The following is a 15,077-nucleotide window of genomic DNA, read 5'->3' on the forward strand; positions in this document are numbered from 1 at the left end:
AAGCATAATTCACCGCTGTTATTCATCAACAACTTTCAAAACCAACATCTTTCTGACATCATTTTTAAACACTTTTTAAAGTATATTATTTAAAACACTTTATTTATTCTATTACATATTCGGGCATAAATTTTGAGGAAGATTACATTTAAATATTAAGTAGATTATGGTCCCATCCTGTCTAGCAATGTGTGTTTATATTAAAGGGGACATTTCACAAGACTTTTTAAAGATGTAAAATAAATCTTTGGTGTCCCCAGAGAAAGTATGTAAAGTTTTTTAGCTCAAAATATCATATAGATCATTTATTATAGAGTGTTAAAATTGTCACTTTGTAGGTGAGCAAAAATTTGCCGTTTTGGGTGTGTCCTTTAAATGCAAATGAGCTGATCGCTGCACTAAATGGCAGTACTGTGATTGGATAGTGCAGATTAAGGAGTTGTATTACCCCCTGCCCTGACATCACAAGGGGAGCAATATTTCAATTACCTATTTTTTCACATGCTTGCAGAGTTACTGGGATTATGTTTTTCACATTTTCCAGGTTGAAAGAAGCACTGGGGACCCAATTATAGCACTTAAATATGGAAAGAGTCAGATTTCTTTTGGTATGTTCCCTTTAAAACTAAAACAAATGTTTGTCTTTGTTTTCACAAGTGTGCCAATAAACAGCTGTTTCAATTGTAGTCAGCGGAGGCTTGGACCTGGAAATGGTATTTCGTCACTAGTTAACAAGCGGATTACATTTTGAACAAAGTCCCAAATATTACATGACTTTCAATGTCTGGAAAAGAAATTATAAAATTCCATGGTATTCCAAAAATTCTCTGTGGGAACCCTGTTTAGAAAAAGTTGCACTTGATTTCTGGTAAGGGAACATAGGGACCATTGATGTTCCCTGATTTTGCGTTGATTGTGAGAATTTTTAGAGAGTGGACTTTCCATTGCACTGAAAGGACTCCCTGATCAGTGCACAGACCACTAAACAAGGGAGATGATTGAGAAGCAGCCAAAATTCCTTTAGGGATGTCGCACAATCTCTCTACGTTATTTCAGTCAAGTCCTATCTAGTTCATTGAGAAAAGATACATATCTCTAAAATTGCGTGCTATTATCAAAATTAAACAGCATATTTTTGACCAACAATTAAATGTGACATCCACTAGTCGTTTCAGCCACTGCGCATGTGCAGAGGTTGAAAGCGCCTCATGTGGCTCCCTCACCAGAGAATCGTCAATCTTTGCAATCGATGAGTTTTTTTGGAAGTCAATACTTTTGTCACCAGAGCAGCCATACTGAGCGTTGCATTCTTCCCATTCATAATAATAGGAGTGCTCGATCTTGTTTCATCCTATAGGTGTGTGCGAGTTCATGCGGCGCTGCGCAGACCAATCCGTGAGGTTTGCAGCTTGCAGTCGAGGGAGGAGCTTAAGACGGAGCAGTCAAGCCGGACACCTGCTGCTTGCCGTAGTGACGTGTGCACATGTTTTCTTGTTTTTTATCGCGAATGAAGTAAATTAGATGGTGAATTTGATAAAAACAAACCTTTATTAAAGAGTTGCAACCAGAAACATTTAATATAGAATATTTTAGTTGCTGCTTATACTGTATGCCGGGATAACGGGAAACAAGCCTACATTAATAAAATACCAATATAGTTTGGTATTTTCGTTTTTATTTGATTACAAGACACAATAAACCATATGTATACATATTAACGTGTTTTACCTGTTAGAAAAACATGAATTTACAATGCTTATTAGTGGAACTGAAGGTTGGATTAAACTGAGAGGCAACCTTCTGATCTCTCTGATGAAGCCATAGACTGTAAAAAAAGATGGACGGAGACGCTTCGCTCCCTTCCATTGGTGAAAAGTGAAGCCGCCAGAGTCCCGATATGGCGTCTTGAGTCTGCGCAGTGGCGATTTCGGGACCAGTCATGCGCAGTAGTGAGCAGGAAGTGAACCCGCGAAATCAAAACCCCGCCCTCGCTCTCGCAGAATGCGCATATCACACGATATCACAGCTGTCAATCATGACGTGACATCACCGTTTTTATATCATTAAATAACTAACTAAACACAAACTTATTTTAAAAACAAACATTTGAATTTACATCAGTGTGATAAAAACTACAATAAATGACAGAAAACTAGGTTCAGAAAAAAGATAATTGAAGTGTAATAAATTTTTTTAGTTGGTCTCAAGTCCCATTGAATAACATGGGGAGGCGGGGTTTATGACCTATACTGGGACCAGTCAATGGGGGGCGATCAAGACGTTTTGGCTTCAATATTCAGGGCTTGTGCGGCACGCTTGGATGAAGCCAATACGGAAGTGACTTAAACTGCAATTCATCTACTGGCCACTAGAGGCTGGTTCCAAAAGGGGGTCAATTCCCATAGACCACTATGTTAAAATGGCCAACTTAACAGTAGAAAATAATATATGTTTACAGCCTGGTACAAAAATAGTTTTTGGTCTGTATAGCTAAGTTTGCCCTTCATGACAACTGTGAGGGGGGGTGAATTTTTTTGTAACCACTGCTGTCACTAGAATCGAGCTAGGCGGGTATGGTTTCAGCAACCAGACACCTCAGCTTCACCCACGTTCCGCCTCTTTACCCATTTTCGGATTTCCGCGAGTGATGCGCGATGACGCGCGGCCAAGATGGCAACAGCAGGCAACGCCTACTTTAAGCTTCAAAAACGATCTTCAGAAACCAATGGGTGACGTCACCACACTACGTCCATCTTTTTTTACAGTCTATGGATTAAACTTGAAACGCACATGATCGTTGTCATCAGTGAGGTCACCAATCACGAAGGGCTGTGTCATCATCAAAGCCACTCTGGAGTGGCTGAACCGGCTGAGCTAACCGGCTACTCTTGAAACGCTCTCACAGTACTTTAAAACCATAAGACACAGTGACGTGCCTTCGCTGCCAGCTCAAAGTCGGACAAAATTACTAATCGGCATGCACTGCTTCAAGTCAGCCCCCGATCGGTCTGCGCAGGCCTGCATGAAGTCGAACACACCTAATATCTTTGGCTTAAAACGCTGTGGTGCAAGTGATGATAGTTCATGAATTATCCCTTTGTTATACCACGGATGTGTTGAATGTCACATGGCTATGCATTGTTTTTTGAAAAACCTGTCAAATGGCTTAAAATAACCACAAGAGCAATGTCTTAGCAACGTCTGTGGTAACTGTGGTATAAGCGGAATAATTGACGCCGGTCCTTTAAATAATTTGAAAATAATGCACAGCCGCGTCGTGCCGCATTACCACATCGGTTGTGCATTATTATTGCAAGTAGATCAAACACAGCATTCATGATTTGAAGACATTCTGAGGAAACAGAAAGCAAATTCTTGGGTAAAACATCAAGATCTATATCATACACAACCCTCCCTTACCAGAAACTCGAAATAAATGTTATTAAGACCGCTAAAATCAAAAACCAAAGTGCTTCTAAATGTTTCTATTCTGAAACATGAAATTGGGTAGCTGGCGCTCTGTCTTGACACAACATATTCACACATATAACCCCACTCATATAACAACAATATCTTCTGCAGAACTTAAAACGGCAGAGAAAGGAAAAGAGCCTCTGGCTTCTCAGAAACAAGAACCCACTATAACAGGAAACAGCTGCCAAACAGTCAAGGACACACATGGCAAATGCAGCACGACGGCAATGGTGTTTCAAAAGAGCTGCAATAAATCATGTGATAAAAGATGAGGTTGGACAGCACAATGAAAGACCCCGCCATTTTCAGGGTGAACGTCCGAGAACTACGAACTTCATTCTTAGAACAGCAGGAAAGCAAAGTGAATAATCACACGTTCGTGGTCTCACAGATACAATGAAACACTCGGTCTGCTCTTCAAGGAACACTTGAGAGAATTCAAAGAATGTGTCTTTATAGTGCCATTGCATGCACAAAAACTGGTGCATTTCGATAGGTCTTCCTTTCACAGAATCGACATTTTAAAGATTTGTTGTAAGGAGGGACGGGGCAGAACAAAAGCAGAATTCTAGTTCAGAAAGAAAAAAACTGCTCGTGCTACGACAGCCTCGGCTTCTTGACAAAAACAAAGCCAGGACCACAACAGGTCACAGTGACACAAAGTGAACAGCATGCACCTCGCCGAGAAGTGAAGCACTCATTAGGATGCCACACTCGCAAAAACAGCCATCTGTGGCCTGCCTGCGGTCGCAGACTTAATGACTGAATTCTATTCAAAGTGCAATGAAAATCGCAAAGACAAGATCTATTTACGAGAAAGGACCGTTTGACGTAACAAGCGATGGGAGATTGTACAGAACAGTGTTTCGATGATCTCACTCTCTCCTAAGCAATGTGGTCACAGATATTTTTTATTAAATATGGTTCACCGCATGTCAAATAGTTTAGTGAAGGCTAAACTGTGGTTGTCTTACATGCACTGGATCCCCTCAGACGAGTGACATCATATTACGATTGAATAAATAGATCTAGATAGTGACTTTATAAGAAAGCGATCCGAGAATGAGAAAAGGGAAATGCTAAAATAAGAAACAATTCAATACTTTCGGTTTTGTAGATATATCCAATTTATCTTTCAAAACCGATATGAAAATCACCAAACCCCAGCATTGGCGACACGTGACAGGCGCTGTTCCCGAAACGGGTTACTAAAGCATGCCACCAGGATACAGGTGCATTTGCAGCAAATGCTGCAGCAGGTGTGTATTTTACTAAACCCTGCTTGCAGTGCACTATTTAAATCATATGTTAAGAAAACAGAGGAAGCTTCTAATAAGGTGATGTAAAAAAAGCAATGCGGTTTCGCGCTTCATCGCAGTGCTACATGAACTTCAGACTTCCTGTCATCCAAGTGGGGACCTGTTTGAAATCCTGATCGAGAGACAGATTTGCCCCCAATGCTTTGCCCGGTCCCTTTACAGCTCAACCTCCACCTGTGGCTTGTGGTGAAGGAAAGTCATGTGATGCACGTCTCTCTGTGTGTGAGTGTTACTGGTAACACGCAGAGGTACTAGCACCTATTTCACAGGCCTTACGGGAAAGGGAAAGTAGGTTAGAGGCAGTGCGGTGATGTTGTAAGGCAAATAGCATTATATCAGAGCAAAAAAACACGGTAGACAAGGCAGACCAGAAGACTGCATTTACATAAGCATTCCCACCGGCTTCCTCTACACACTGCATGCTCGATTAATGCACATGCATACCAAAACCAAACATACGTCCTATACTGTAAAATAGGGGTTTCATTCTGGGGTCTGCGGGGGCGTTATAGGGTTCGAATATAGAACACACAAAAAAGCTGTGAAAAAAACTTTCTTTACAAATAATTAAAAATGTATAATATCTATATTATTACATCGTATATCTTATTATCATCATGTTGATAAACACATTAGATACTATATTTAAGTTATAAACAACATATTGTCAAAAGATTTGGGACCCCTCCAAATCACTGAATTCAGATATTCCAATCACTTCCAGCAGAAGGAACTTTTAAAGGAATTTAGCGTATTCACCGTATCCCTCAGAGTTAGATAAGTCCATACATACCTTTTTCATCCCCGCACGTGCCGTAACTCTGTCTGACGCATCCCCGCTAGCCTAGCTTAGCACAAAGACTGGAAGTGAATGGCTCCAGCTAGCATACTGCTCCCAATAAGTGACAAAATAACACCAACATTTTCCTATTTATATGTTGTGATTTGTATAGTCACAGCGTGTACAAATAACATGGTTATAAGAGACATTATTTTGTCACTTATTGGGAGCAGTATGCTAGCTAGCTGGAGCCATTTACTTCCAGTCTTTGTGCTAATCTAAGCTAGCGGTGGGTGCGTCAGATAGAGTTACAGCATGCACAGAGATGAAAAAGGTATGTATGGACTTAGGATGTACTCACACTATCCAAACCAAACCGTGCTTGGGCACGTTTGACCCCCAAAGCCTAGTTTGTTTGACTAGTGTGATCGCTCTGTATTTGTTAATCACGACACAGCTGGGTTGCAGAGGTGGGCTGAGCGTGGTTCACTTGGGCTCAGGTGCGGAAGGCTGTGGTGTGAGCGCGATTCAAAAGGTGAAGACGTCAGTTGCGCGACATCTCACCTTCATCTGCCTCCATAAAAACCTTTTGATGCGCGCATGATGAGCGAGTTTGGTGCGGAGGAACTTAACTGGCCTGCACAGAATCCTGACCTCAACCCAATAAAACATCTTTAATTCATCCCAGAGCGGAGACTACAAGCGAGGCCTTCTCGTCCAACATTGGTGTCTGATCTTACAAATGTGCTTTTAAAAGGATGATCAAAAATTCCCACAAACACACCCCTAAACCTTGTAGAAAGTCTTCCAAGAAAAGTTAAAAAGTTGTTATAGCTGCAAAGGGTGGGCCAACTCTAATTTAAACCATATGGATTAACTATGGGATGTCATTCAGGTTTATGTGCATGTAAAGGCAGGTGTCCCAAAACTTTTGGTAATATAGTGTAGCTTAAAGGGACATTCCACTTTTTTTAAATATGCACATTTTCCAGCTGCCCTAGAGTTAAACATTTGATTCTTACAGTTTTGGAATCCATTCAACTGATCTCCAGGTCTGGCGCTAGCACTTTTAGCATAGCTTAGCACAATCCATTGAATCTGATTACACCATTAGCATCGCGCTAATAAATAACCAAAGAGTTTCAATATTTTTCCTATTTAAACTTGACTCTTCTGTAGTTACATCGTGTACTAAGACTGACAGAAAATTAAAAGTTGTGATTTTCTAGGCAGATATGGTTATAGGACTATACTCTCATTCTGGTGTAATAATCAAGGACTTTGCTGATGTAACATGGCTGCAGCAGGCGTAGTGATATTACGCACTGCCTGAAAATTGTTTCCAGAGGAGCTGGAAAATGAGCATATTTTCAAAAAAAGTGGAATGTCCCTTTAATATATACAGGGAAACCAACATGCATCTTTTTATAATAACACTCTTTTTTCCTCAAAGTATAAAAAATTCAATATGTGCTTAAATATATGTTTTATATACTTTGGGAAAGGGGTCTCTTGCAAGTGAAGCATCATATTTAAGGCTCCTTGTCATTAAATCATTTAAAAATCCTTGCTATAAATACTTCCTGCCATTTCTCCTCCACACCAAAACCTTAAAGCCCTATAAAGTATATAAACTCTGCAAATTCTGCAGATGCGATAGATTTTTTTAAGCACATTTTTGCCATTTACAGACAAGTGCAAGGCACTGAGAGTTTCATGCAAACCAAAGAAAATGTAGCAGTCAGCAAAATGACTGCATTTCAAAGCACTGAAAACCAATCTATGGTCAATGTCACTCTCTGTTTACCTTCAGTGCTCTGATAAAGTAGACACGAGTAAAATGTGGGCATCTGCAAATTTAGCGTGCATTTTAAAATGACTCAAACTAAAAGTGCACTTTTTATTAAATTAATCAAACAAACAAACAGCATCTGTCATAATCAGAATTAGATCTAATGTAGCAATCGCTCTGGTGTAGGGTTGAGATTACCGTCAGCCTATAAATAAAAGGGTCGAGAAGAGCATGCTGTGGTGAAGCCTGAGAGGTGAGACAGAGAAACACACCACAGAACAGGCCAGAGAACGGGAAAGAGGAAATAGCTTTTGATAATACTGACACAAATGAGAAAGGAGGCCATTTCCCTGAAAAGGCAACCTGACTGAGTTTTTTTTTCTGGTGGTGATAAGCAAGCAAATCTTTATCAGAACAATACAGAAAAGGCTGTGCTGAGAAAGGTCTGCTGTCACCAATTGCAAGTGCATTCTAGGAATATATTGGTGACCATATTTTCTAGTATTTGCAGTTTTAAGTACTTGCCCTTTTTGAGAGTACTATACTTGGAAGACCTCCAGTTCAAAATTATTTTAAGTTTACCAGTAGCTTAAAACGTTCCTGTAATTCAATTTGTAGAGCATTGCATTAGCAGTGCCAAGGTCATGGTTTTGATTTAAAGAGAACATGCATACTACTTGTAGCTAGAATGAACAGAAAGTTGCTTTGTATAAAAAACATCCACCAAATACATAAATGTCAATTTCTATGCGGCTTTACAAAAAAACGATGAATGTGTTGATGCCCGATTTGATCTAGTATGAACTTACAAAAGCTGTCACTGGGGCAGTACCCTTTGAAAAAGTACACTGTTGTACCAAAAAATTGCATATTAGTAAATCAAATTTACATACTGGTACCATAATGGGACATTTTAAAGGGGTACCATCCCAGTGACAGCTTTTGTACCATCTTTCCTGGAAGTGTATAGATGTTTAAAAACCAGGCAAAACAGCACAGATTTAAAATTCACCGTTTTTAATGTTCTGTACCGAAAATAATTACTGGCAGTATTAGCCAATAAAATGTCTCTCTCACCTCTTTCCTGACAAAAGTGGTTTTCTCAAACACTCTCTCTGACATTTTGGTGTTTCTGTTCTAACCAGGTGCAAGTAAACAGCTCAAGATGACAAATATTTGGGACTCTTTCGTTGCAAACATTTGCATATGCACATATTCGCGGCCTGGCCCGGATTTTGCTATCCAGAGAATGACAAACTGCAGCAATGCGCTACAGGCCTGCACTACACAATCAGTCTCACATCCACCTACACTTTTGCTAGTGGTGTCTACTGTGAAGGAAACTTCAAAGTAAGCCATTAACAACACCGATATCATAGCGCTCTTATCGGCTTCTCTTACCTCAGTGTAAATACCCTCATGAAAATAACAAGAGCAGAGGCAAACCGCAAAGAAGAATTCTCTTCTCCAACCATCTCGTCCACACACTGGAGCAAGTGTTTGTCACAACTACCTGTTTCTGAGAAGTTTCATTGGCGGTCTGATAAGCATCTTATATCAATTAAAGGGCACTGTGTCTATGTAATGCATGACTGAGATCTTAAGAGATCTGATAACATTTAGTTAAGCAGCGTGGAGTTATGGGATTTGTAGTCTTTAACTCAACCGCTGATGGCCATTAATCAGACGCGAACGAGAAATCTTATTGACGGATAAGGTAATCAAGTATTATAAATGTTGCGTTTGATAACATTTTATAATGAAATAAAACAGGTTATATTTGATGTTCAAATACAGTATGAGTCCAACTCATAAGTCCAAAGTATGAGTGAAACACAAAGCAAGATCAGCATCTCTGTCTAGTTAAAGGTTGCCACGACGCTCTCTCCATCCAGATAATGCAACACCAATATTGATCCTCACTCTTTTTCTCGTCTTGTTCCAAACTCTTCTTTGGTTGTTTGGTTGGCCCGTACGCTTACGAGAGCTGTCTTTGCTGACACAACCAGCGGCAGACGGTAAAGAGTAATCTTAGTCCATAAACAAGCGCGTAGCCCGACAGGCGCTAACGCATACATTTATACACGTCACTGTTGTCATGTGCTTTTTACTTCAGTAAAGGCGGTAACAAAGGGTCACATGGATATTAACGTTATTGTCAGGAGACTGCACTGCCCCGTGTCAATGTTTTGAATGGCAATTTTCTCACGATTTACAAGTAGTTGAAAACATTACAGATATTGATAGTTATCTGGACAAAACATATAACACTTGTCTAGTGGTTTTTGGATATTTTACAAATTGCACCTTTAATTGGATGTGCACAACGTCACTGTGAAACTGTGCTGACATATGCTGGGTAGAGGAAAGTTTGGCCATTCAGTGTGACATTGATGTTGGCACATAACCCATTTAGCACTGACTAAACAACTTATAAAGACTGAACAACTATTAATACTATCAATTATTATCCACATTTATTATCAAATAATTAGGGGTGGGTTGATACTTTTTCCATTACCGATCCGACTTCGATACGCCGGATGTCCGCTGTGACTCAGGACGCTGATCAAATCCCTGTCGCGCGACTCACAGACATTAAATTTAACATTTAACATTAAATGACATCATATTTGTCCCAAATCGTTAGTGATTAACACTGGCTGCTAACACATATTTTGCATTTTGAAGTAGATGCTATCTGACTAAGCTCGCGCTATTTAATCTGCACATCCGGTGTACAATACCTCAGAGTTGTCCTAGACTCGACGCAATGCTACGCTTCTCGTCCGGTGTGCGACCCCCTTAAATCATTACACCACAGCACTGAGATCAAAGGTGCGTTTAAACAAACAGTGATTAAATTGCTGGAGGTACCAAGTTGCTGCATTGTGTCACTTTAAACTTGCATAAAATAGTGTTTCTGTAGCCCACTTGTTAAACGATTGCATTGGTAATGCAAATAGAATCAAATCCAGGAATCACACATAAAAAATAGCTTGAATGCACTTTCAATAAAAATTTCAATGGTTTAGATTAAAATTCAACCCTGTCATATCATCAGCAGCTATCATTGTCACCAGTATTGCCATCTCTTTTGGAAAAAGAATGAACTTTAGGGACTTTGCTGCTAAAACACAGTGGAAATGGCCCTCCAGATGCATCATAACAGTTCTTGCAAGCATCCAGGTGAAGGTGCCAAAAAGCAGATGTACTCACCAAACCTTTTTGGGCACTCTGCTCCGTCTGCAAGGAGAACACGGACAGATCTCCATTCAGAACCACATCGGCCAGGGAGTTGACAAGTGGCCGGTAATGGATAATCAGGAACACCTAGAGACAGTGAGGCACCATAACTTATCAGTTTATTCAAAATTCGACCCCACTGAGAGAGTTCACACTGCAAGTCTTAACAAAACACTGAGCCGAAGCCGTGTACACATTTCTGTACCTGTGATAGCAGGTAAAGTGACACCTGAGGGTTAATCTTGCGCTCTTCTGACTGAAAAAGAAAGATTGGGACTGTGATAATGCAAGATGATGCATCTTGGACAGTTTGTACTTGATAGATACAGTAAAAATAATGATATATCACTATATACACACATGCTATAGTATTAATTAATGTTTATATTATTATTTATTTTTTTCATTTCACAACTTTGCTGTAACATGTAAGCAAATATGATAATAGAGCAAATTTGGCATGCTTTCGGAGGGCAGGGATCCAAGCTCGTAATTTTTATGCCAAACTCAAACCTGTCCTATTTTTTACGTTTTATACGTGTAGTGTGTGCAAATGGCGGAGACTCACCTGTTCTTGGCTGACTAGAGAGTACACATACAGGGGCAGGAAGAGACGGTTGAGCAGATGGTCAGTCAGCACATCATTAAGAAACTCGCAGTTGATGATGAGGATGTCATTCAGATAGTGAAGATGGTCCAAGTGCTCGGCTACCAAGTCGCTCAGTTTTCCTCTATTCGTATGTCTGATGTAGACAGAGGGAGTTAAAAAAAAAAAAATCACCTGAGTTGCTAATTAGGCTACGTTGTGTATCATCAAAATTCAATTGCCCTATTGTAGCCTATTGCAAATTCTCTTATCAACTCTGGTCTATGGCGGCACCTAGTGGTGTGGAGATGAATTGCACATAAAATGTTAAATTCTATTAAGTCAATCATCTTCCTTTCTATTCTGAAATAAGGTCTTCCAGCAAAGTGTCTTTTTAAATGTTCATACTCTTTATCGGTCTGCACACACTTGTCCAGTTCAATGACGTGGCTGCCTATAAACCAGACCAAGTTGGAGAAATAGGGCACGGCTGTTTTGTCCCGGATGTAATGCAGCATGTGCTGGTTGTCCACTACAAGGCAAGATGAAAGTTGCATGTTACTTGACCACGGGCAGAGGGATTGGAATACAGACAAACTTAGGTGTAGTAATAACTTAATGAAACCACAGCAGACACAGTGACGCCCAACAGTCTTTATTAAACCACTAGAGGCAGCTGGTCAGATGTTAAGAGTGTTAAATGATGCTTCCTAAGCAACATGAACCACTACAGAAGCAGGAGCTAAACTATATTTGATCCTATATGATAAACAAGTTTTATACTTGGCATTACACACTGACCAAAAATATCTGTGTGCATTTCAAAAAATAGTAACTAAAGTATATAATATGAGTGGCACCTTCTGATGCAAACCGGTGTTACAAAGCTAGGGTGCTGTGGGTCGTGTCCATAAAAAATACATCAATTAATTAACTTGAAAACACAAAATCGCAATCAAAACGACAAAAAAAAGTTTAAATAAATGACTGTACAAATTATATAAATATTAAAATTTTATCTGTGAATAATTTTATAACTTTGCACACACACATTGTGTTCACAACAGAATCAAATTGAACATGCAATATAAGTGGCACAAGAAAATAAAAGAAACAGTAAAGTTCTGAATTTAAACAACTTACATGACACTGGAATAAGGCACACAGGAGTCACCATAGAAGGAGAGGGGAAGAACAGACAAAGGGTTAACAGCATGAAGGGATTTACCTAGTTGAGCTCTTGCCTTAAAGGCCTAGAGATGTAACCATTACACCACCTAGTGGCTAAACTAAACTTGCACAAGAGCTTTTAAGAAACAGCCCCACAATAGTACTACCCATGAGACACAACGGCCAGCCACATTAAACTGCCGGGGCATGCTAAAACTACAAAGGCAATACAGACCAATTACTTTGACAATTAGTGTCTTTATTTGCAATTCATTTAATCCACAATCCAGTGGAATTATGCATGCGATCTGCCACAACAACTACTGCATACCGTCAAACCATAATTCATTTGGTTAATTTTTGAAAACATATTGCATTGGATACCAAAATATCAAGTTGATTTATTTGTGCATTTACTGTAAAAATAGCATATCTTTCACTAGAAATTACTTTCTAGTTGTCAAACATAAAATTTGCATTATTCACAGTTACTATTTTAGGATGCATGTGTGAATTTAAGTGCAACTGACTTTATATACATCAACTAAAAATGACCTTTAAACAAGTCTGTTAAAAGCATCTGCTAAAAACGGAAGTGAAGTTAGTCTAAAAAAAATTCATTTGCAGATGAGACTTTGATATTTGCTATCCAAAGCAATCACACTCATGTTTTATTTGTGACCTTATGTGGAAAGTGGGCCGCTGTATAGGGGTCGACCGATATGTGTTTTTCAGGGCCAATGCTTAATATTTAGATTATTAAAAATAAAAAAAGACAAACTATCAATGTATAATGTTTAAATAACATTAATTATATAATATTAAACATATCAACAACAACAACCTAAAAAGTGACGGATACGTGACTCCCAACAAATCAAATGGGCGGTGGTGAGTGGTGAGTTTCATCAGAGTATTTATAAATCTTGTTATTTACAAAATATTATTAACAAATCGGTTTTGAAAATTACAGATAACGAAAACCCAGCTTGATCTCACAAGAACTTATACGTATTTAACAAATTGACCATGAAATCATATGAAGTACAATGTAAAAAAACACAACGAAACCCCACCCCTAACCCACACATGACAGGGGCAAAAGAAATTAGTATAAAAATTAGGGCTGGGAAAAGATTAATCGCACACAAAATAAAAGTGATTTTTGGCATAATATATGAGTGTGTGCTGTGTGTGTAATTATTATGTACATATAAATACAAACACATTCATGTATGTATTTAAGAAACATTTACACATGTGTGTGTGTGTGTGTGTATGTATGTATATGTATATATATATATATATATGTATATATATATATGTATATATATATATGTATATATATATATATATATATATATATATATATATATATATATATATATGTATATGTATATATATATATATGTATATATATATATATGTATATATATGTATATGTATATGTATATGTATATGTATATGTATATGTATATGTATATGTATATGTATATGTATATGTATGTATATATATATATATATATATATATTTATTTATATTTTTATATATTCTATATTATATATATATAAAAAAAATCGATGTATAAATAAAAAAATCTGACATGAATATATGTATGTGTGTGTGGTTATATATACACAATAATTACACACAGTGCAAACACATATATTATGCAAAAATCACTTTTATTTATTTTTCCAGCCCTAATAAAAATGTACGAATGTGGTTGTATGAATTAATACGAATTAGCCACTACATAAAATATATGTACGAATTGCCATAAGACAGCGTTAGATATCCATAAAATGCTAATATCGGTGTCGATAATCAGTCAACCCCTACCACTGTATGCACATTCGGACAACATTGAACCAGCAAACTCTACTGTAACTCTACTGGGACTAACTGATAGACTAAAAGACAACCACAATTCAATGGCAAGCATCAAGCAGATATTAGGAATTAGTAAGATGCCAGTTATTCAAGAAAGGAAAAATAATTAATATACTGTATAAGCTCAAGACATATCAGCAAAAGCCCTTTCACTTTTCCTCAATGAAATGCATGTGAGCATAGTACATGGGTAAAAACCCCAGCGCGTCCATCTGTCCATGTGTGTACAGTCAGCAGGCTGCACTGATCACTAAATGCAAATGCGTGTTACTCACAGATGGCGAAGAGCAGCGCCAGCATGCCCATGCATCAGTGGCAAGACAGAGCGAATGACAGCAGAGAGACAAAGATTCGCCCGGCCGCAGCGGTGCAGAGTCAGGTATCTACTTACCTTTGTACACATTGAGTGTGATCGTCCTGACTGCGATCCTGACCATGCTCTCTGGATGGTTGAAAAACTTAATGGCCTCCGTATACAGGGCAAAATCATTAGTGTGCTGAAAGCATGGGAGACAGAGAGCAAGGCCGTCAACTAGGAGGATTAGCTCAGAGAGAGGAGAGCTGCAACTAGTGGCATTAACCCTTTAAGACGCAATGTCCATTTGGATGGACATCACATGCTGTCTTGGTTTAAGACAATAAAATGTGCAATAATACCATACACTCTCAGAAATAAAGGTACGAAACTGTACCTTTTCTGTCACTGGGGCTGTACCCTTTCAAAAAGTACAGCTTTGCACCTAAGGATTTCATTTAAGTACCTCAGAAGTACATTCTGGGACCAAAGAGAGCTTATTAGTACCTCAAAAATTCAT

General features: G+C 38.6%; 1 protein-coding gene across 4 annotated transcripts in view; it reads right to left on the minus strand.

The window, feature by feature from the left end:
• Positions 1-15,077, minus strand: part of clec16a (C-type lectin domain containing 16A) — a 58,758-nt gene that overhangs the window by 40,554 nt on the left and 3,127 nt on the right. For 3 of the 4 annotated variants that reach the window (XM_073813920.1, XM_073813919.1, XM_073813921.1), the window contains exons 5-9: positions 14,654-14,759; positions 11,607-11,730; positions 11,181-11,355; positions 10,818-10,868; positions 10,586-10,699 (exon numbers count right to left, since the gene is read on the minus strand). In XM_073813920.1, coding sequence (XP_073670021.1) covers positions 10,586-10,699; positions 10,818-10,868; positions 11,181-11,355; positions 11,607-11,730; positions 14,654-14,759 — 570 coding nt within the window. Of the gene's footprint in view, positions 1-10,585; positions 10,700-10,817; positions 10,869-11,180; positions 11,356-11,606; positions 11,731-12,341; positions 12,567-14,653; positions 14,760-15,077 lie in introns of those variants that run through there. The other variant, XM_065279286.2, reaches the window with a different exon arrangement.

This window comes from Paramisgurnus dabryanus, chromosome 3 (assembly GCF_030506205.2).
Source record: "Paramisgurnus dabryanus chromosome 3, PD_genome_1.1, whole genome shotgun sequence".
Classification (NCBI taxonomy): Eukaryota; Metazoa; Chordata; class Actinopteri; order Cypriniformes; family Cobitidae; genus Paramisgurnus; species Paramisgurnus dabryanus.